This window comes from Epinephelus moara, chromosome 24, assembly GCF_006386435.1.
Source record: "Epinephelus moara isolate mb chromosome 24, YSFRI_EMoa_1.0, whole genome shotgun sequence".
NCBI classification, from domain to species: Eukaryota; Metazoa; Chordata; class Actinopteri; order Perciformes; family Serranidae; genus Epinephelus; species Epinephelus moara.
This window is the reverse complement of record NC_065529.1, coordinates 15959076-15981445: the sequence shown is the minus strand read 5'-3', so window position 1 is coordinate 15981445 and position 22370 is coordinate 15959076. Positions and strand designations below refer to the sequence as shown.

Below are 22370 nucleotides of genomic sequence, written 5' to 3'. Positions count from 1 at the left end.
TCTCGCCTACTCCCTGCCTGGTGAAGTTTGCCTTCCTTTGTTTGCCTTTCTGGTTTTTGATGCCTGCTGTTTTTGGAATAAACCTTTGGATTTGGACTTGTTTGTCTCTGAGTTGTTTTTATGGATAACCACTTGCTCTGTGACCAGTGATTGCTACTACTACCCACTGTCCACATACCTCTGGTCATATAGTGTATCACAGCCTACTAACTTTACCCAGTGCATCTTCTTTGAAGACAAAGATTGAGCATTTCTCCAGTTCATGTGTTTGACTTCACTCAGCCTGACTTTATCCTGCAAAATAAATCCTGGCAGCGATCAATCAATTTATTGTCCCACGAGAAGATGATTTTGCAAGCAAACCAGGAAGACAGCATGTACTCTGTGGGCTGTAAATACCTCATTATGTCAAAGTATTTTATGAGCAAAGTCGTCTTCGGTCTACGTTATACTATGTTCACCATAGTGACAGGTGGCTTTTAGGCTACTGCTTTAAAGACTGGAAACCTGGCAACCCTAGAAGTGAGGAGTAGGTGCACAATAAATACCACACATGCAGTCACTCTGTGTGTGAGCTGTGGTATCTCTGGCAAATAGCATGATGGTATATATAAAACAGAAGAGTAATGAGCCCTGGGTTGTACACACAAGAGAATATCGTGTGGCAGATCTATAAGGTGCAGAGCTGTGTGTGATGTTTTTGGGTATTAGCAGTGAGATTGTGCAATAAAAAGTACATTGGCAGTACACACAGAGAAAGCAGTAAGGTTTGCAGATGCTGATCCTGTGCATGGGCAGTTGATATTGTTGGGGATAAGCTTATTTGGGAGAATTGGTCCTTTAAATTTGCAAAGCAATATAATACCAGCATTTTTTAAAAAGTAGGGGGGGGGGGGGATAACTGCGTTTCACCTGTACTCACAGAATAATTTACGACCACCCACCTAAGAGCAGATGACTGCTCAGTGAAACCCACATCTGTCACATCTGTTCATTGTTCTCTAAATAAGTCTCCAGCGTTGGTAGTGCTGATGACTGCTTGTTTAGGGGTCTTTCACATGGCGAAACTCCGGGAACCCCCCACAGCTTCTGCATAAAAGACAAATCTTGAAGACGCAGAGGGTTAATTTCAAGCCCCCACCACCACCACCCACATCTCCAATTTGAAAGCCGCCTCTCTACCGGGAGAGGAAGGCTCTTTTTCGGTCAGATGGCGTGCTGCAGTCCGCCCCCGTCATTCTCCAGCCCACACAGACAGGGCAGCCAGCAACCAATACGCTGCGCCGGAGGAGGATTTCTGCCAGTGATTTCAGACGAGGTACGATACGCAAAGGGGATTTACTACGCCAATCTGAGCCGGGGAAGCTGTCGGCAATAGGTAACAGGGTAAGAAACGAATAGGATAACAACTGCGCAGGGTGTTTTCTGCGAACATCTGGCTCAGGAATACTTGTCTCCAGTCGATGGTTTTATTGTCTGAGCTGGAGCCAATAGTACAAGTGTTTCTACTTTAGAGTGATCTAAATGTGACGTGCGTTTGTCTCATTGTTCAACCGAAATTTAGTTTTTTATTTCTTTGTCAGTTTCGCTCCGAGAGAACCGACCTGTGACATCGGTGGTTTGGAGAGACACCTTTGCGTAATAACAGCAGTCCCCTCTCTGCACATCCGTCTACCTGACCTGAAGAAGGTAAGAGAGCTTCATGTGTATTCAAACGTCACCCATATTGGGGCATGACTGAGGAAAAACGCGATTATAAAGATGAAAATAGTTTGCATATGAAGGAACTAGTCTGCTCCAAAGCATGCATGAACTTCCTATATTCATCTGTGTTTGTTAATGCTTCATTAAAATAGAAGAGTTCAAACAGGTGCAGTCCAGATGGCAGAATCTTTATCTAAATAAATAACTTGTAAAGGATTTCTCCACCTGCAGGTTCATGTCTTTCCTTTCTCCTGCCTAAACTTTCCAGAGCTGTGCCATGTCTCTGCCACGCACACTTGGAGAGTTGCAGCTCTATCGGGTGCTGCAGAGGGCCAACCTGCTGGCCTATTATGAAACCTTCATCCAGCAGGGTGGTGACGACGTGCAGCAGCTCTGCGAGGCAGCAGAGGAGGAGTTTCTGGAGATCATGGCACTAGTTGGCATGGCCACCAAGCCGCTGCATGTGCGTAGGCTCCAGAAGGCCCTCCGAGACTGGGCGGCCAACCCTGCCCTTTTCAGCCAGCCCGTCTCCAACGTTCCTCTTGGGGGCATCCCGCTGTTCAAAGTGGATGGGACGGGCACTGGTGGGTCAGCAGGCGGGCCCAGGAAGTCTATGAGCAACGGGCAGCCAGGGTCACCGTGTGAAAGGGAAGACCGGGCATGTCTGACTCCAATGCACAGTGGGAGCCCAAGAAGTCCTTGCTCCCAGGCCTCCCCACAGCCACCAGACGCACACTACAGGGAAAAACTGTCACCCATGGACCCACACTGGCTCAGCCCAGAGCCTGACGGGAACTGCACTTTGACATCTGCATCTGGAATAGAGGAGGAGCCGCCAAGCCCTCCTCTGCTGTCAACATGTCCTCCAGGTCCCTCCACATCTCCCAGCTCCTCTGCCTCTTTTGCCCCAGCGGCCTTGTCAGCCTGGCCCACAGGACAACTGGATGGGGAGACGGCGAGGGCGGTGGTGGAGAGCGTGGACCGGCTCCTCAGGACCCTGCCCAGGTCAGATCCTGCAGAGGTGAAGACTCTGCTTCGGATGAACAAGAAGATGGCAAAGACTGTGGGACACATCTTCAAGATGGGGTCCCAGGACGTGAACAAAGAAGAAGAGATCCGGAAGTACAGTCTCATTTATGGACGCTTTGACTCCAAGAGGAGAGAGGGGAAGCAGCTCACACATCACGAGGTAAAAGCACCAAAGACAAGAACAAAGGGTTTGAATGAATCACATCATGTTTTATACCTGCAATAACCTGTCAGTGACGAGACGTTCACATCCAGAGGTCAGCTGTAATCAGCCATAAATATCATTTCAAACAAAAAAAATATGATTTCTTTATTGTCTGCGTGTTATTTTCACAGTGTCCGTCCCTCCTTCACACAGTGCTTTTCCTCCTCAGTTGATCATCAATGAAGCTGCAGCCCAGTTCTGTATGCGCGACAATGCCCTGTTGCTGAGACGGGTGGAGCTCTTTTCTTTGGCTCGGCAGGTGGCGAGAAAATGTGCCTACACCTCCACACTAAAGCATGCAAGGTAGGGGCGCTGTCTTTAGAGAAGAGTGATGTGTTCACCCAGCAACCAGTAACCAACACACCTCACACCTGCTGTCTCTTCATTGCTCCATCTTGAGAAAAAAAATTTGTTAGCGAATCAGGGATATAGTCTTAATTTAAGTCCAGAACCTCCACAGCAACATAGCGAACCTTAAAATACATTCAAGGTAGAGTAGCATCTTGTTATAATAAGCCACATGTGAAATAAAGACATCATATCATAGCTGCAAAAAAACACTTATGAGTCATCTTCCCACCAGTACATTCATTTTCTCAATGAACCTGGTTCAGATCACAGTGGGAATTAAACTCCAGCCTCTGTAGTGTTCATATAATGAGCTAACTTTGGAGCCACACACGAATCCCCTCTGTGTTTGTTAACTTGCACAAAACATCACATCATTTTTGTGAAAGTAAATACCAGCAGTTTGTCATCAGTTTTCCCTCATGATGAACTGCAGAAAATAACAACAAGCACTCATGAAATTATTATATCAGAGTTAACGAGTGTTTCAAATCCCGTTGTTTAACAGTGTCTTTATTTCAGATATATAGATAGTTTTCATACATTTCCTAGTCAAATGATTCAGACAAAATACACGTATGCTAAGAAAAAAGTTCCCCCTTCTACTCACTACCACATGGCAGCCTAATGTTTACACCCTCATCCAAAATATATGTTTGCACAAAAATTATTCTGATAACTACATTTCGTTTATTGGGAAAGTCAGAGATAGTGCACAGCGAGCAGGTCATTATAGCAAAATAAACCCCAACAGGGTGATACACAACCCTATGCTAAGCAAAGCGGAGGTCCTGCATCAAGGCACACGGCACAAAATACTGATTTAAAAATGATTTCATTGCTTCCGCTAAGCATCTATGATTAGAAGCGTGTCCATAGCAACTGTCTGTCAGAAATAACAGACTGCCGCCATTGACCGATCAGAATGGAGTATGTAACAAAGCAGCGTAGTACTCACAGTTAATATTATGTTCCAGGTCTTTTCACAAATTGAATAAAAGTTGTATTGACTGCGACTTCTTGTCTCTTTCTGTATCTTGTTCAAAAACATTAGATGATGTTTTAAAAGAAAATCGCCAAGGACGTTTACTAGCTTTGTTCCTTAGACTTAAACCAGAACCTCTATCTACTGAGAAAGACCTTGCTGTTAAAAGCTCTGCAAAGAAAACTGTTAAGTTGCGTCAGAGTCAGAATCTACTTTTGTAAAATTACTTGTTTCCAAAGTCAAGAACGAACTTTTATGTTAAATTGGCTCCGCTGTTTTCCTTCTGCAGGTCGAATTCAGATGAGAACAGTGTGCTGTCCCAGAAGAGGCCGAGACATGAGGTGAGTTTTCAGAGTTTTCAGAGCAGCAATATTCAGTGTGTCTTCTTCTAGACGAATGTGTGATTCTAACACAGGACCTTGTGCGTAAACGTAGCCAAAGTTCAGGTCACTTGTCAATTGTTGGAAGTGGGTCATCAGCGTTACATTGACAGTGATGTGTTTTAGGTAATTGTGCCTGAGAGCGTGTCATCACTTCTTGGAGTGGAGGGCTCAGAGAGTTTGACCCAGAGGGCAGATGATGACAGCTTATCTGCAGAAAGCCTCGACAGTGTTTCACACGGTAAAGACCTCTGACCTCTTAGTCATAAAAAATGTGCTTGTTGTTTTTGCCTGAGCTGTAAACTGGTCTTCAATTGATCATTTGATCAGCTGATCTTCGCCTCCAGACGTTCTTCCTGCCTGTTTCTATAAGAACTTAGTGTTTGAAGGCAGCGTTGACACCCAAATCTGTCTGTCCTGTTAGACATCGGCTCACAGTGCAACCAGTCTCCATCCCCCCGTCCCCACACCGACACGTCCAACCCCGCCAGCTGGAGTCGCCACCTCATACAGCAAACGCTAATGGACGAAGGGCTGCGATTGGCTCGGATGGTGTCACATGATCGGGCTGGCAAGATCAGTCTAGGGTCAGAACGAACTCACTCTTCAGGTGACTTTTCCAATAATGACTCAACTATATCATGTGCTTAACAATGCTCACAGAATAAAAGTCTATTTTACAATGTTTGTCCAACTTTGTTCAGGTTCAAGAAATAGTTTGACATTTTGGGAAATATGCCTCTTTGCTTTCTGGCCAAAAAAGTTAGATGAAAAGATTGATGCTACTTTTATATTTGAGCAGTAAATGTAAGGCTACAGCTAGCAGCCCGTTAGCATAGCATAGCATAGCATAGGAAAAAGACTGGAAACAGAGAAACTGCTGGTAAGACTCTGTCCAAAACTCACAGGTTAGCATCTTTGTTTGTTTAATGGGAGCAAAATTGTAAAAACAGTTTTTAAAATCACAATTTGCCTTATGACAGGGGGTTTATGTGCTATTTCTTGGCTGGAAGCAGCTCTCGACTTTGTTTTTTGCAGAGATTAAACACACAAGATATAATGTGTACACTTGCTAGGCTGCTATTGAAAATTAGAATTTGTTCTTGATGATTCGCCTGGTGAAATAAAGGTTGAATAAAATAAAAAATAAAGTCTTTAGAGGTAAATTATGTTACCCTCGGACAGAGCCAGGCTAGCTGTTTCCCTGTTTCCAGCCTTTATGCTAGGCTAAGCTAACTGGCTGCTGGTGTTAGTTTTATATTTGGTGCACAGAGTTGAGAGTGGTGTCAGTGTTCTCGCCTAAGTTTCTGCAAGAAAGCAGTTTAGCTTATTTCCCAAAATATCAAACTTTTTCTTAAAGTTGGAATTTGAGGGGGGATTAAAAGAGAGCGAGCTGATGTTGGGGTCGAATTGAAAATGACAGACAGAGACTCCCTAACCTTTCCCTAACAATGAATATTTTATAGCTCTAGAGCTTGAACTGTAGTGAGTCACAATCTCTCTGAGGTGACGCCTCCCACCATGCACAGCTGAACTTCACCAGACTGTAAATTAGAGAGGATAGAAGTTAGAGGGGGAAACAGAAGGAGGTGTAGAGCGATATATAGAGAGGAAAAGAGTGAGAGAAGGAGGGTAGAGAGGGANGAGAGAAGGAGGGTAGAGGGGGGGGGGGGGGGGGGGGGGTGTTACACTGTTATAGCACTTCTTTAATACCCTGTTACTGTAGCATTTTTCTGATGCATCACAGCTTCTCACAAAAAAGAGAGAAAAAAAGAAGCAAGTGATCTGGGCAAGTTAGTCGTTCTGGGCTGTGATAGCCAGTCGAAGAGATGAAGCGGAGAGAAGAAAGCCAGCAAAGACATGAGGGGGCGGGGAGGGAGGGGAGGGGGGGGGTAGGAAGTACTCTGTGGGCGGCAGAATCGGACCCCCCCTCTTGGCAGCGACTGACGTCAGAGTGTGTTAGGTGCGTGGGCTGAAGGGCGGGATGGATGGGGCGTGGGGGCGAAGGAGTGGGAGGTAATTGGAGGGGCGTTGCATTGACTCACCAAGCGACAGTGTACAAAAATAAAACCTGTGGGCAGGGAAATGGCACAGTCTTTTTTATACATCTTCTCCCTCTACCAAAAGGACTGCGGAAATAACAAAAAATGACATATGTTTCATCTCTGACGTCGATCTCCTTCGCTTTGTCTTGTTTTTTTTGTCTCCCTCACTCATCCAAGTTTCCTCCGTCTGTCTCTCTCATTAATCAGAACTTTCTCTCACTTCCTCTCAACGTCACTGCTCTCTGCCATAACTTATCTTCCGGTATATGATAAGGATGTCGTTTCTCATGCATGATTTGACATTCATATCATGAATTTAAAATCTGATTAAATCTAACCACATGTATTTTTCCATGGTTGTCACTGAATATGTGCTATTAAAATTTTGTGATATCAAAACTAACATTCTTCACAAGTTATTATAATACTGCTTGCTGTGAAAGCACATGAGCAAATAAATAAATGAATAGTCAATAAATGAATATTTCTTGACTCTTAAACATGGGAAACACTTTTACAGTTACAACTTCTCTTGCATGCGAATGAATGCACATCAGAGGCACTTGTTTCAATACAAAAATACAACGAACTTTTGTTTTTTGGTTTATTCACGTGTCTCTTTCACTTGATCTAATGACTGCATCACTACTTTGTCAGCAGCCCAAATCTAATTAAACTTGTAAGGCTGCAGAGTTTCTGTTATTCAACAGCTTGGGTTGTTGGTCATATAAACCATGATGACTTCACTGCACGTGGGAGAGTTTCTCGCTGAATTCCCCAAACTGTTATTCAAAGGTCTCAAAACACTGGTTGCATCTTAATTACTGTGACTTCTAACTTATATTTATCCTTCACCTCAGTACTATAATAACTGGCTGTCCGGCCATTAAAAACTAGCTGCTGTTTATCTAGCACTCACAGTGTTCTCAGCAACAGTTTCTGTGCTTGATATGATGCAAAAACACATAAAGCTTGACATATTTTATGTTGCTTTAATTTCCCAGTTGACTGACATGGCTCGCTGTAGATTTTAGGGTCTAACAGATGAAAGTGGATCCATTCATCATCCTAAATATCACTTGCTTCAGTCTTTTTACACTTTTCATTGGCTCTCCTAACTAGAGTTTATTCTTTAAGTGTCTCCTAAGTTAGTTTTCATGTCATGTCTTGTTTTAAACTTTACCTCTCTCCACAGACCATGACAGTAAAGTGGAGAGGCGGAGCTCGATAACGGCGTGCAGGAGCAGCAGCCATTGCATCACCAAAGATGACTCTAATCACCGGGGGAAATGAAAATTCTCAGCTTTTGTAAGGGAACTTGTCCTCAGGCCCGCCACCCAGCGCCACTCAGAGTCTGCTCTACAGGCTGCTACTGACACCTGTTGAGGAGAATCAAAATCAACACAGTAATTGTCCGAATTTACCAGCGACCTATATCATAAACCTGCAGTGACTTCTAAACACTGAAATCGTGCATCAAAAGTGTTCTGTTTTGACTTTATATTCAGTAAATATGTAGGGGAGACACTTTTTTGGTTTATTTTTTTAAATACATGGACGACATGTCCTGCAGATTTTAGCTCATATTGGAAAAAAAATGACTGATTTTATCAGGAAAAAATGATATTTTGTTGTGAGACGTGCCATGTGTTGACAGTGCCACCTGTTTCTGATGAAATGGGCTCTACACAGCAGGGGGCACTGCAACTTTGGAAACTGACTCTCTCAGTTTACTCCAGTAACATACTGTAGTTATGTAAAGGAAATTTGGTTCAATTACATCTACATTTTCAGCTAAATACAGTATGAGCAGCTCTTCATCCTCAGGAAACAAATAGATGTCCTGGTTTTTGAAGTCAGTGTATTATGTGGGATTCAAAGATGAAGATTTAAAAAAAAAAAAAAAAAAAAGGAGGGTGTGTGGCTCATGTTAATATCTAGATTACCCAGAGTGTACACACAAACATCGCCGTCAGGTTCAGGGGCCTTTTGTCCTTTGCTGCATCTTCTAATCGAACAGGCGAGCCGAGGTTTATGAGCTCTAAAGGTCTTCATCATCCACTCCCTCACGTCTTTCTGTAATGATATTTTGCACAAGCGGCTGATGTGGTGTTTGTAAGAGATGATACTTCAGGCTTTTCATTATCTTTAATCATGTGATAATGTACTCCTTTTCTAAACGGGGTGGCATGAGATAAGAACACTGATGCTTTTTTTATTTCCAGTCGACAGTTAATTTTTTAGTTGCCTCTTTATACAAATCAGGTTTCAGGGTCCTGCTACAGGGCCTTTCAGCAGGGAAGATGCTCGCTGTCATCGGCTGCTCCTTCCTTTCATCTATACTTAAATGTTGGTCCCAATTGGTGGCATTGTACAGCCTGTGAGGAGACTGCATACAAAACTAGACTGCGAGATTTAGAGAACTAAGAAACAACATTTACCACAGTATTTTCAGAGGATGTGGTGATTAGTGTAGATTTTTGATGCAACTTTTTTTAGGTGTAGCGCAAACTTACGATATGGCAATGTGTTTTTTGGGATGATTTCCGTAGGTATTAATTAGGTAAACCTTATGTCAGTTACCTTCTTTTGTCCTCGGAGACTTATAGTAAATTAGGGTGACTAATCTGTCTTTACTTTCTGAGCTTTAGAAAAAGAAAAACACACACAGAGGTTTACAGACAGAAGTCTCATGGTGCTTGACTCTTGATACAGCAGCTCCTACATGTTTCATCAGCCTATTTGACCCTGTTTAAATTGTTTCAATGTATTCAGACTTCATATACTGACAAAGATCGTGTTGATAATGACTAATAAGTTTAGGGTTTTTGTAAACTTAACCACAGAGTATGTCAGTGAGGTAGCTTGCTGTGCATCAGTTACACCTGCCTGTCTCTTGAGCATTGGTGACCTCCTCAGTTTATTATGTTGCAAAACAGATTATTTATTTTGTTACATCTCAATAAATGTTATTTTATTGCTTAAAGCCAACGTGTGTTGCATTGTTTTTTCCACAAAGAATCATTCTTTCTTGGCACTTCTGATGTGTGGAAGAGGCTGCAGGAGCTGCGTCACACAGCCAGCAACACCTCTGCTGTCGTCTTGTTTGTTGCACTGACGCTCTGCGCTGAGCCTCGATGCTGGCATGACTCACCTGTACCAGAGATGTCATCAGCGCGCACACACACACACACACACACATATACACCCTCCCTCGCTCGATTTTCAGACAAAGATAAAGACACACACAATCCGTCATCAGACAACCTTTAGGAATTCAGTTGTAGGATTTCACTCCTGATACATAATTTGTGTACAATGTGTTTAAACATTGAACATTAAAATTAAGCTTTGCTATTGTCTAGGAATGACATACTGTAAAGGGGTTTGACACTTTTCAAGACTCTACTGGTCAAGCTAGTCTATGCTGGAAATAAAGGTGTGTTGGTCCACCATTTTGGTCCAGAGTGAAATAACTCAGCAATTATTTATTGGATTGACATGAATTTTCTTTGTGACATTTTTGCCTTTATTTCACAGATGACAGCAAAAAGACAGACTGGAAACAGGGGGAGACAATGAGGGGTATGGGATAATTTAACCTAGCACTTTGTGGTTATGTAATATGCACTATAATCACTCAGTTAGCGGAGTATGGTACCACTAATTTTTTTTTAATTCATAGACTCAAAGGATGAATAGGATGAATTTTGACTCTAGTGATCCATGGATATTTCCTCTAGCCCACCATGAGGTTGACATTTTTGTTTGTTTTTGAGATATCTTGACAACTGTAGGGCAGATTGTCCTGAAATTAGGTCCAGACATTCATGGTCTCCAGAGGATGCTATGTGAAAAAGTTTGATCCCCTGACTTTTAATCTAGCGCCACTATCCAGTGAAAATTTCTGTTTATCCAGTACCTAGATTATATGGCCAAATACCTGCCAAACTAATGATGTTTCCATCATCCTCATCTGAACTTTATTACTAATTAGCAACTGTCAGAATGCTAACATGCTAAACTAAGCTGGTAAGCATAATTGTGCTGAACATTAACATGCTAACACGCTTGCTCAAAGCACCACTGTACATGGCTATATGGTTGTATGCCTCTGTATACCTGTCAAGTTTGTGAAAACACGGATCACACACATCTTCCCCCTGGCAGCACAGAAGATCTATACAATCAGCACATTTTCAAGGTGGACACCCAGAATTAGTGTCACCAATTCAGTATCTAACCAAATGTCTCCCCTTCTGTTCCTGAGACATGATGTTGAGTAATGGCCAGAAAAGTGTTTTTGCAGAACATTATGATGTCACAGTGAAGTTGACCTTTGACCTTTTGGATATAAAATGTCATCACTTCATTATTATATTATATTAGACATTTATATGACGTTTTGTCATGATTAGTGTAAGAATTCTTGAGTTATGGCTAAAAACATGTATTGTGTGGTCACAGTGACCTTAACCTTCAACCACTAAATTCTGATCAGTTTATTATTCGGTCTTAGTGGATGTTTGTGCAGCATTTGAAGAAATTCCATTCAGCTGTTCTTGAGATATTGCGTTCACGAGAATGAGATAGATGCAAGATTACAGTGACCTTGACCTTTGACCCTTGACCACCAAAATCGAATCAGTTTGTCCTTGAACCCAAGTGAACACTTGTGCCAAATTTGAAGAAATTCCCTCAAGGCGTTATTGAGATATTGTACCTCCAGCCACGACTATCGCCAGTACAGAATCATAAAACATTGGTTAACACTGGGATTTTTTTTTTATAATAAAAAAATTATATTATAATAATATAATAATTGAACTTTTTTTTTTTAATTGTCAGGGAGGATCCTCCAGTTTCCGAGACAGAGGTCCAACCTGAGCCCCACATGTCCTCAAATCCTACAGACGCCCCTGTGAACACCCCTCTGAACACCCCTGTGTGGGGCTGCTGCGACTGGATTTGCAAATATGAGTGAGGTTAAAAGATCTTTGACAGGTTGAAAAAAGGCAATTCAACTTCCTCTTACAGGACAACATTCAAGGACACCTGGCTAGATGTTGAAGGTGATGTTTATAAATAACAGTTGCTTTTCTCTTTGATTATATAAGAGCAATAATATCCAAGCTGGTTTTCTTTACTGTGATTATGAGAGCAACAGTTAATGTGGCAGCAGATGAAGGGAGCCGTCATCATCAATCAGCTGTCAGCACCACTAATTAGGGAGTTAATTCTTTGAGTTTATTCTTAGCTGATGTTCATTCCTCAGTAACACAGAGCTGAGCGCCAGACAGCTGATCAGTTTAACGCTTGACAGCAAACATTTCAAAAGCGACAGGAAGACTATTTATGAAATTAGGAAGTCTAATTAAATGCATGTACATCTTTAAAATATTTTTTTTAGGATCATCCCCAAGAGCTTTTGCTACATTCACCACTTCTCCACTACATGTAAATGTGGGCAATGTTTATTGGGATATTTCATAAGGATAAGAGTTCAAAAGGCTTGTAAGAAAAAGTTGTCAATAATAAACTTAATCAAATTGAACTAATTCATATTTTTGGCTCATCAAAGTTTACCATAATAAAAGCAGACCTAATAATTACTTAAGTCACAGTGAAATGCAAAAATCAGCCAAGACCCATACTGCCATGATTCAGAGTGTAAATCTACACAAGAGAAGATTTTCCTTATGACATACAAGCATTAAACAATTATAAAAATGTTGAAATTTGCATTTAAAACCAATGCAAACAAAGTCACAGTTACATAAAGGTCAGTGAACACCGAACCCATTTCACAACAATCAGGTGAGATGAGAATGATAAGCACAGCAGTAGATGCTCCCCCACCTTTGCTACAGATTGATGGTAATGTGTAGAAATTCAGCTATTTCAGTTGAAACAATTTTCTTTATAATTATATTTTCAAACAGTTACTTCAGATCATAAACAAAACAATGTGCCTCACTGTCCATAACTGGCCCTCTTGTATCTTATCTATAGCACGTGATAACAAACCCTAATAAACACTAGATTTTCAGATTAAACGGTACAATAGTCCGCCATTTTTTTCCTGAACACGACAAATGACCCTATTTATTTCAATGATTTATTCCCCTGTATATACTTTTATATTTTTAAAACACAAGATCTCCATTACTCTCATATTGTAGAGTAACATCTCTGTTGTCTGGCTATTGTAATTCAGTCAAGTAGAGAAGGTATTTTCACAATTGTGCATTTTCAAGTGCAATTATGGGCTACATTAAATGGAAACACCAATTTACCCAATTTAAATATATTATTTCTATGGCCTAGGTAAGTTCAGTCAATATTTGTGAACATGAGCTACTCTCTGTCAAAGCCAGAAACCAGAGAAGTGAGTAAAACCTGTGATGTCATTAAGTAGTAATTTTGGAGCTGCTCCATAGACAATGTATGGGAGGCTGATTTTATGGCCCCACAGAATGTTTGGGGGATTTTTTTATACCCAAATGAGCTTTATTTCATTTTAGTGTTCTCAGTTGTGAAACCGAAAATGTGCCGATATGCTCTCAGAGTCATCTGTAACATCTTTCACAGTTCATTGTCTACAGAGCAGCTCCAGACTTTATACTTGATGACATCACAAATTTGAATTTGGCTCTCTAGTTTGGGGATTTGGGAGAGTGTTGTTCATTTTTACCTACATTTCTGAACTGTCTCAGACCATAGGAATAAAATGAGTGTGAATTCGAAAATAGATGAAGTTCCCCTTTAAAACACCAGGGGAGGATCACAGTCAGTGTACATGAGGTAAGGAGGCCTTTAAAGGATGGATGATTTATAAGATCTTAACAAATACATCATGGTTGCAAGTTGTAACTACAATAAAGGCTATATGGGCAATGATTTATGCTATTGTGGATTTTCTCTATGTGAGTTACATGTATTAAATGAGGTGGCTTAAACCATTAGCTCAAGACAAAAAAAAACACTCTAGTTGTATCTGGCCATGCAGATAGTTTTTGTGTAACTTGCCCCAGTCTGGGTTGGGTAAGATTAACATCACTTTCTATAATAGGAATGGTCCCTATAACAACTGATACAGTGAGGTCTTTAGATCTAAATGTCCAAACCTGGACAAATAAAACCCTGGCTAAATACTGGCACTGCAGTTGTAAGTGAGATGGTAAACTGAACCTACGTTATCTTAGTACTTTCACATACAATTGAAGCAAAGGAAGTTTCCTGCCCTTCATTTTACATCTCAGAAACAGAAAATGGGGGCGTCGGTGGCTTAGTGGTAGAGCAGGCGCCCCATGTACAAGGCTGTTGCCGCAGCGGCCCGGGTTCGACTCCAGCCTGTGGCCCTTTCCTGCATGTCACTCTCTCTCTCTCTCTCTCTCTCTCCCCCTTTCAAACTTGTCTGTCCTGTCCATTTAAGGCTAAAAGGCCCCAAAAAATATCTTAAAAAAAAAAAAAAACAGAAACAGAAAATGATTCCTCCATCAGCATCTGCACAGTTCATCCACAGGTAAACAGCTAACAATATGAAGTGCAGGTTGATTTCAACGCTGCATGTGAACACACAACTCGTGTGTCAGAAGGACAAAACAGATCAGTCTAGGTGACGTGGGTGTAAAGATGTCGCAGGAACTCTCCTCCGGTGGTTGTGTCTCCGGGGAAAACCGCCTGGCAGAAGTCACAAACGTGAGACTGTAGTGCTACATCTGACATCAGCATCCCACCAGACTGACTCAGGCAGTGTCCAACCAGGGAGGGAGTGTCTGTCATAGGCATCTGACAAGAACAGAGAGAACAAGACAGATTTTTTTTTTTTTTTGCGGAAGATCATAGTAAAATCCAAGCCCTGCCCTGTTCGGTAAAGACACTTACCCCTACAGTGTGCATTGTCCTGTCTCCACAACAAGAATCAGCATGCTTTGGATTATTTAAGACATTGGAACACGCTCCTGGCCACTTAGTGATGTCCTGGCTTATAAGGGGTGCAACCGTTTCCTCAGTCGTCCCATCTTCCTTTCTCTGACGAGGCACTTCCATACAGAGCTTAGACATATCCTCAGCGAGGAGATCCGAAAAAGTCCCAAGGTTTCTAGAGGGCCGATCGACACTACATTGTGCTGCAGGTTTGGGTGCCTTGGCTGTTAGTGTTTGAGGCCCGTCATGGAGATTTACAAGGATTTCTTGGGTACACTGGACGGGGAGGGACATTGCATCACTCAGTTCTCCATTAGGAACAGTGGTACCTGCAGACAGAGATTTTCAGTTGTGTTAAAGAAAAAGGTCAGTATTTTTCAACCAGTTGTGTCCATTAGTCACTAGGACCCCAGAACATAGGAAAACAGGTTCCAGGTTAAAAACTACTGATGTTTCCCTCTCAGTAAATGATGACTGACACATATTTATGGGCGTTGCATTTACAGTAAGTTGTATATGAACCTTGCTGTTTCTGCAAAGCTGTTTTGAGTTCATGTAGCAGAGCTGCCTGTCTCAGGCAAAGGGACCTCAGGCAGAGAAACTGCTGGTAGAGTTCATTGTACGCTTCCTCCATCTCACCAGCTCATGTATCTGCAAATAGTAAATAGAGGAAATTACATTTATCCAATATGCACACAGTATACAGATGGATGACATATTAGGAACAAGAGTTTAAAGCCATGCTAGCAGCTAAGGGTGGGTGGTATATCAACATTTTAGGACAGTGGTTCCCAACTGGTCCAGCCACAGGGTCCAGATTTATCCTTGGTCATTAGCTCAAGGTCCACACAGTTTAGTATATTCAGCGAATTTGGCCATGTCATCATGCTAGTTTGCTGTCTCTCATAAGTAGTTGTCCGTTTGTCACTCACTCTAGTTTTTTTTTACAAACTTGACACATTTGCAAGTCACTTGAGGTCCATTCAGAATGGACCCTTGACCCACTTTTGGACAGGCACCCAACAGTTGGGAACCACTGTATTAGGGGATATCGATTTCAAACTAAAATTACCACCTTGCAGTTGTATGCCTCTGTGTACCAGCCAAGTTGCAATTACAGTTTACATCTATGTCTGTGAAAACATGGATGCTTCACACACATCTTCCCTCTGACAGCACAGAAGATCTAAACAATCAGCACGGTTTCACAGTGGATACTGAAGGGCACCCAAGATTAGTGTCACCAATTCAGTATCTGACCAAATGTCTCACCCTCTGTTCCTGAGTTGTGACATTGGGTAATGGCCAGGAAAACTGTTTTTGCATAACTTATGATGTCTCAGTAAAGCTGACCTTTTATATATAAACATAAACATAAATTCCTGAGTTTTGGCCACAAACTTGTTTTGTGAGGTTACAGTGACCTTGACCTTTGACCTTCAACTACCGAAATTTAATCAGCTCATTGTTGAGTCCTAGTTGATGTTTGTACTAAATTTGAGGAAATTTCTTTAAGGCCTTCTTGAGATATCACGTTAATGAAAATGAAATGAATGAGGTCACAGTGACCTTGACCTTTCACCACCAAATTTGAATCAGTTCATCGTTGAGTCCAAGTGGACGGTTGAGCACAATTTGAGGAAATTCCTTCAAGGTGTTCTAGATATATCATGTTTACAAGAATTAGATGGACGCAATGTCATAGTGACCTTGACCTTTGACTTTTGACCATGAAAATCTAATCAGTTTATCCTAAAGTTCAATTGGACATTTGTGCCAAATTTGAAAAAAAAAAAAAAATTCCCTGAAGGCGTTCATGAGATAGCATGTTCACAAGAAAGGGACGGACGGACCAACGACCTGAAAAAATGATGCCTCCGCCCACGACGAGGCATAACGTAGACATAGAATGAGACAGTACAGTTTATATAGATATAGTCTGATGTTGGGTTACATAAGCCTTTTCTTCTGTAGCCGTGCCAGCGTGCATCTCTTCTGTCTCATGCTCTTCATGCAAACTCAGTCATAAGTTCTGTTGCAACATGGAGAGAGACACACTGTTGGTGCTCTGTTATTGTTTTTGAAAACAACTGAAATAGGATTCTCAGAAACAGGCCTATTTTTATTTAACATAGGCTATTTAATTTATATAATCTTTCATTTCCATGTTTTTTAGCAGTATATTTTTGAACAGGAAAGGAACCCCATTTTATTTTGATCACAGTCTATTTTAGTAATAGTGCTTTTACTTATAACTGAACATAGAGATATGTTTCATGCATTGACATTTTCAACTAAAAATACAGGAACAGTGGAGCTTTGAGCTAAATGCTAATGTCAGCATGCTAGGGTAATACATTGCAGGTTCACCATCTCAGTTTAGCCTGTAAGCATCAAACTATTTAGTGACCCCTTGTGCCCAGCGTGGACACATCTGCATTAGTTTTACAGTTGTTTCTCTACTCACTGGTATATCCAGCTTATTGCAATAAAATTCTGGGGGAGAAATGCTGAAGCCTTTATTTAAATTTGTAATTTGTCAGCCTCTAAGTGGTCAAAAATACTGGAATCAGCATGTAAAGTATCCACCATGTGCATGTTGATGATTGTAAAGCCCACAAATTGAAAAAAAAAAATATATATATATATATATATATATAACCTCAGTGTCTGGATTGTTCCTGCAGGTGGAGATTTTGAATCCAAAAACATCCAACAACAATAATTTCATTACCTCTAATAGAAAATATGTGCATTAAGTCTTCTCCCTTATAAAAATGGCATGTGCCGTTTGATCCTGAATTATGTGCATTTAATTTTACAGTACCAACCAAAACTCATCTAACATTTCATAAGGCCTATTAAAACCCTAATGTCTTGGTCTTGTTTTTTTCTGTCTCTGTGTGAATGTGTAAAGCGATTTCAAACTCCTACCTCTAACAGACAGTACACTTCCTTATAGTGCTGATTTATTTACCCTTCATAAACTCATCTGTTGCTGCTCCGAGATTTCGGGACTCCTTGTCATTTCTTCCAGCCTTGCTCAGCCTCCTCCATCTCCAACAGGACTCCTGGCATTGTCAGAGAACCAGACACTCTCTCAGTGTGTAAATCCAGACTAAAAGCACATTTACGTAGCACCACGTCAACAAATTTGTGACGTGAAATCCATTCTGCAGATGAAGCCTTACTGACCACAGTGACTGTATGACAAGTCTGTTTCTCTGAAATTATGCTCGACTCGTGTAACAACACTTGGACGCATTGGAAAATGTTAAACATAAGGAAGTAGCTCTTAAAACAGGGAAGTGAAACCTCTTCAGTATAAAAAGGAACCTCTGCAACTCTTACACTGTAACATGAGAGTTGGCAGTCTGCATTTTTTAGCATAGACTCAAAAGAGGAAAGAGTCAGGCTTTATTTTTGTACAGTGCTAATTATTAAGATTTTAAAATATTTGACTGCCAATGATTTTACCCTCATGTTGTCCCACAATGTTGCTCCATCTTTGCTTTAAATTAGTTTCAATGAGGAGTGTCAGAAGACGATAGAAGACGGCGCGGCAGATCAGAGCAGCTGTTTCCTGTTTGCTTTTCAAGTTACTGCATTCAGAACAGGCATTAGACAGCAACAGCAATGCACTTCATAAAATGTGCACCCAAACATATCAGTGCTGTTATGGTAAGACATGGACTTTATAAAACATTGACTGCATAATGCCTCATCATCAGTAGTGATAGAGGTTTACTTAACGAGTAATACCACCTAATTTAAGAATTTCAAGTTCAATCAATATAAGTGAACATGAGCTACTCTATCTCAAAGCCAGAAACCAGAGGAGGAAGTCTCAAACTTGTGATGTCATCAAGTATGAAGTCTGGAGCTGCACCATAGACGGTGAATGGGAGCCTGATTTTGTGGACCAACGGAATGTTTGTTTTCTTCTTCTATTTTATACCCAAATGAGCTTTACTCTGTTGTAGTGTTCTCACTTCTGAAACAGAAAATGCACCAAGTCATTGTCAGTTTCATACTTTATACCCAATGACATTGCAAGTTTGAATTTTAGCTCTTTCAGTTTTGGATTTGGCAGAGTTGTTCATGGTTACTTGAAATTTCTGGACTGTCTTAGATTCCTCATGGAATAATATTATTCCATGAGGAATGATAATAATAAAAGGGCGGAGTTCCTTAAGTAAATGAAGCAATAATGTAAGAGTTTCACTTAAAATTTTACTGAAGCAAAACGTGTATTAGCAGCAAAATTCAATAGAAAAAGTAGGGCTGAGCAATACATCAATATCATTTTATGAAACTAGAAATCATCTTAGATTTTAAGTGTTGTGCTTTCCTGGTTTTAAAGGCTGTATTACAGTAAAGTGTCATTTTGTTCAGCCGTCTTATTATTTGCCTTTACCCACTTAGTCATTATATCCACATTACTGATTTTAAGTTATCATAATCTTATTGTGTTAACATTGTTGAAAGCACCAATAGTCAACCAAACAATATCTTCGCCGTATCAGTATTGTGGTTTTTGGTCAAAAAACACATGGTATTTGATTTTCTCCATGTCCTTCAGCCCTAAGTATAAGTCTACTCATAATGTAGAGAATGAGTCCAGTAAATGTTGTTTTGAACTAGGGCTGGGCGGTATGACCTAAAATTTATATCACGGTATAAATCGAATCCCTTCACGGTAACGGTATATATCGCGGTATAAATTTAAGTGTAAAAGTTATAATAGAAGTGTTTCTGAATGGGTTTTGTAGTCCCTTAGCAAAGCTAAATTGATAAAAAAAAAAACAACAACAACAACAAAAGCAAAGATATAATGTATTTTTTAGAGCATTTATTGTGCAGAATGCAGATCTCAAAACTCAAAATTAAAACCCAGTACTCTATGGTGCAAAATGTCCCCTGGGATCTATATCAAAAGGTAATTTCCTTCTTTTAGCAAAATCCTAAATGACTGAGTTGTGTTTTTTCCACCTGGACCTTTATGCTCTGCCATTTCTCCTCTAATCATCACGCTGTAACCTGTGACAGGCTGCTATGATACCACAACTATCACACATTCACATATGGAGTTTTTTGTGGAGCCCCTAGCGTCACATAGGTTTACATTACCAAAGGTTTATGACAAACTCTCTTGCCGAAAACCAACTCCCGTGTGCGCACGGCGAGAGAGGAGAGGGAGAGACGCTGTGCTGCTGCCAGAGGAGACACTGAATGAGTTCCCTCTGAGCGGTAAGTCGCTAAAAGAGTCTGAGAAGTCCGGGGCTGTTCATAAGACATTAACTCACTCACTCACAAGTTCTCCAGCAACACATGTTGCACGTGCTACGCTAAATCACGGACGTGAACCAGCTCCTCTTGCTCCGCTGTCTCTGTGCTCGCAGCCATTTTCACACTGAGGCAGGTGCGATGACGTCATCGACGATAGGACGGTAGAGCACAAATCTCTACCGTGGGCCAAATTTATATCATTTCTACCGTCTACCGCATATACCGTGCAGCCCTATTTTGAACTAAACTGATTATTACTAATGCATTGGTGTGTAAGTAGCATTTTATTGTATTAGCTGGTTTAAGTGAATCCAATTTTACTGATACTTTTGGGTATTTCAATCATTCACAATGCAGCATATCTCATAAGGTCATTATATTGTAGGCTCTGCAAATATATCTTAGTAAGCTGACTACATTGGAAATACTCAAATAGCGTACAGTACTTGAGTAAATGTAATTATGATATATTTTAACACTGTACATATATGTTATGTTCTAGTGTCATTCATCATAAGATGCCACAGAATAACCAGAAAGGCAAACATGTCTCTCTGATACAAAGTTACATAGGTGAGGTGGAAAAGATAGGTCAAATTAATTGTATTGACTCTGTCATTAGATATTATGTTTCCAGATTGCCTCCCTCCATAATGCACCCAACAGATCAATCTGCCTGACCAGCAGCTTCTCCTCCAGTAATAATTCACACAGTGCCCATTATGGAAATGTCTCTTCCTGTTTTCCAGCACTCATGGATTCCGTTCACTTGTTAGTACACTTCGAAACAATAGTACAGAAACAGCTTTGAACTTTCTACTCTCTCTGACCTTACATGAATCACAACTGTGTCAGTGGAAATTAAGAGTCACTTAGTTGCTCAGTTTCACTGTAAAAATGCGGAACTTGAACCGACATACATTTTCGGTTTTCCAGCTTTTCCAGCCGAGACTTAAATCACGTGAGAATAGTTTTCCATTTGAATCATCATAAAAAGTAAAGTTTACTTACACTCTGAGTGATCGATCATTCCCAGCAGGAAGTGCAGACGCAGCTGATAGTGATGACAGACCTTCCTCTCCCGAAATGGACAAGATCCGCATTTTTACTCTGATGACGTTTCTATCCCAACCCGCAGCACAAGTTCACCTGAGTGAACCAAACTGCCAAAGTAATACTTCCTGTTTGATTGCCTTCAAAATAAAAGGCATACTCTTTTGTGGTCATGCAGCAGAAGTCTCAGCACAACTTTAGATTTGAAGTTGGTCTCATAAATGTATAACACTGGGTAAAGCATCATAGAGACAGTTGTATAAATTACCAAATAGACTTTAAAAACCAAAGACATGCATCATATTAAGCTTTCATTTTTACTGTTGTTTTTAATGCTTATACTATGAGACTGATAATAGTAAGGTCATGCGTCCAAGTCCCAAACCCAACACTACACTCTTCAGAAAAGTTTGTTTTAGAAAATTATTTTATAAGTCTTAAAAAATATGTATTTTTGCATATTTAATTTTGGCAATTAAATGTTCAGTTATATTTTCTATACAGTTGAATTCCTGTCATGAAGGTCTACTTTCTGTTTCAAAGCCTTCTCCACACTGCCAGTAAAAAAAAATAGTGGAAATACTGAAGTCTTTATTCACTTTGTCTGTCTGTTTGTTTGGTGGTTTTTAATGCAGAAATACTCTCATACTTTACCTGTTTAATCCATGTGTTTAAACTGTAGAATGTAAACTACCCCAAGGTCCACAAAAGCCCCCAAAAATACCTGGGGAAGAAAACAGAGGACATGACATGATCTCCACAGTGGTTGATACAGTCATTGGCCATTAGTTTTTCATGTGTTGGTAAAGAACCAAAGTACTGGACCAAACAAGATGAGCCATCATCAGTTAAGAGATCACCAAAGTAATTACATTTCATTGTGAGGGGATATATGTGCCAGATTTAATGGCTACCCATTAAAGTGGAAATAGACATGTTTTACTTTAATTTATCATCACCTAGTAAATGCTGATTGCACAAAGTGCTGACTATAGAATAAAGACAACATCAGTGTTTAAATTTGTTCCATATCCACATCATTCCTGATGGCACTACTGTAGAAATGATTATGTGCACGACTTCCAGTGAGATAGCAGTAGCAGTAAGCTAGTTAGTCCCATAGACTGTCTGTGGTTAGTCCCAGTGGCTACTCTTGGTGGCTAACTGCCAACGCTGGTTCTCTTCAAAAGTAATTTGCCTTCAGTTTGGCGAATACTGATTTATTTTTAACAAATATTTAACTAATGTTAACTTAGCATTTTCTAAAATGTCTTTGTGAAGCTCTGGTACCTGTTGCACTGTCCATGTCTGTAATGACTAACAACCAGTCTAAGCTAAATTTTTGTCTTCAGCAACTGTGTGTAGAACATGTAACCAGAACAAAAAGGGATTGTTCCTGTTGC

At 40.6% G+C, this 22370-nt stretch overlaps 2 protein-coding genes across 8 annotated transcripts; one reads left to right on the top strand and one right to left on the bottom strand.

Annotated features, from left to right (window-relative positions):
- The first annotated feature begins 1077 nt into the window (after nt 1-1077).
- On the top strand, nt 1078-9668 carry nab2 (NGFI-A binding protein 2 (EGR1 binding protein 2)). 5 transcript variants are annotated; one of them, XM_050038112.1, is made up of 8 exons: nt 1078-1318; nt 1584-1689; nt 1973-2893; nt 3108-3241; nt 4561-4612; nt 4778-4892; nt 5076-5261; nt 7892-9668. In XM_050038112.1, exons 3-8 carry the CDS (start codon nt 1982-1984, stop codon nt 7987-7989), a joined length of 1497 nt encoding a protein of 498 aa, XP_049894069.1. In that variant the 5' UTR covers nt 1078-1318; nt 1584-1689; nt 1973-1981; the 3' UTR covers nt 7990-9668. The 5 variants fall into 5 exon arrangements, with proteins under 5 accessions (XP_049894069.1, XP_049894066.1, XP_049894067.1 ...); XM_050038109.1 differs by having other exon boundaries at nt 1078-1386; XM_050038110.1 differs by having other exon boundaries at nt 1078-1386; nt 1936-2893.
- Nucleotides 9669-12156: 2488 nt separating this feature from the next.
- Nucleotides 12157-21059, bottom strand: zgc:113184 (uncharacterized protein LOC553745 homolog). 3 transcript variants are annotated; one of them, XM_050038924.1, is made up of 5 exons: nt 20926-21059; nt 17603-17696; nt 15148-15276; nt 14584-14954; nt 12157-14487 (listed from the first exon to the last, which is right to left on the bottom strand). In XM_050038924.1, exons 3-5 carry the CDS (start codon nt 15257-15259, stop codon nt 14311-14313), a joined length of 660 nt encoding a protein of 219 aa, XP_049894881.1. In that variant the 5' UTR covers nt 15260-15276; nt 17603-17696; nt 20926-21059; the 3' UTR covers nt 12157-14310. The 3 variants fall into 3 exon arrangements, with proteins under 3 accessions (XP_049894881.1, XP_049894884.1, XP_049894883.1); XM_050038927.1 differs by lacking the exon at nt 17603-17696 and having other exon boundaries at nt 20926-21032; XM_050038926.1 differs by lacking the exon at nt 20926-21059 and having other exon boundaries at nt 17603-17894.
- Between the last annotated feature and the right edge of the window lie 1311 nt (nt 21060-22370).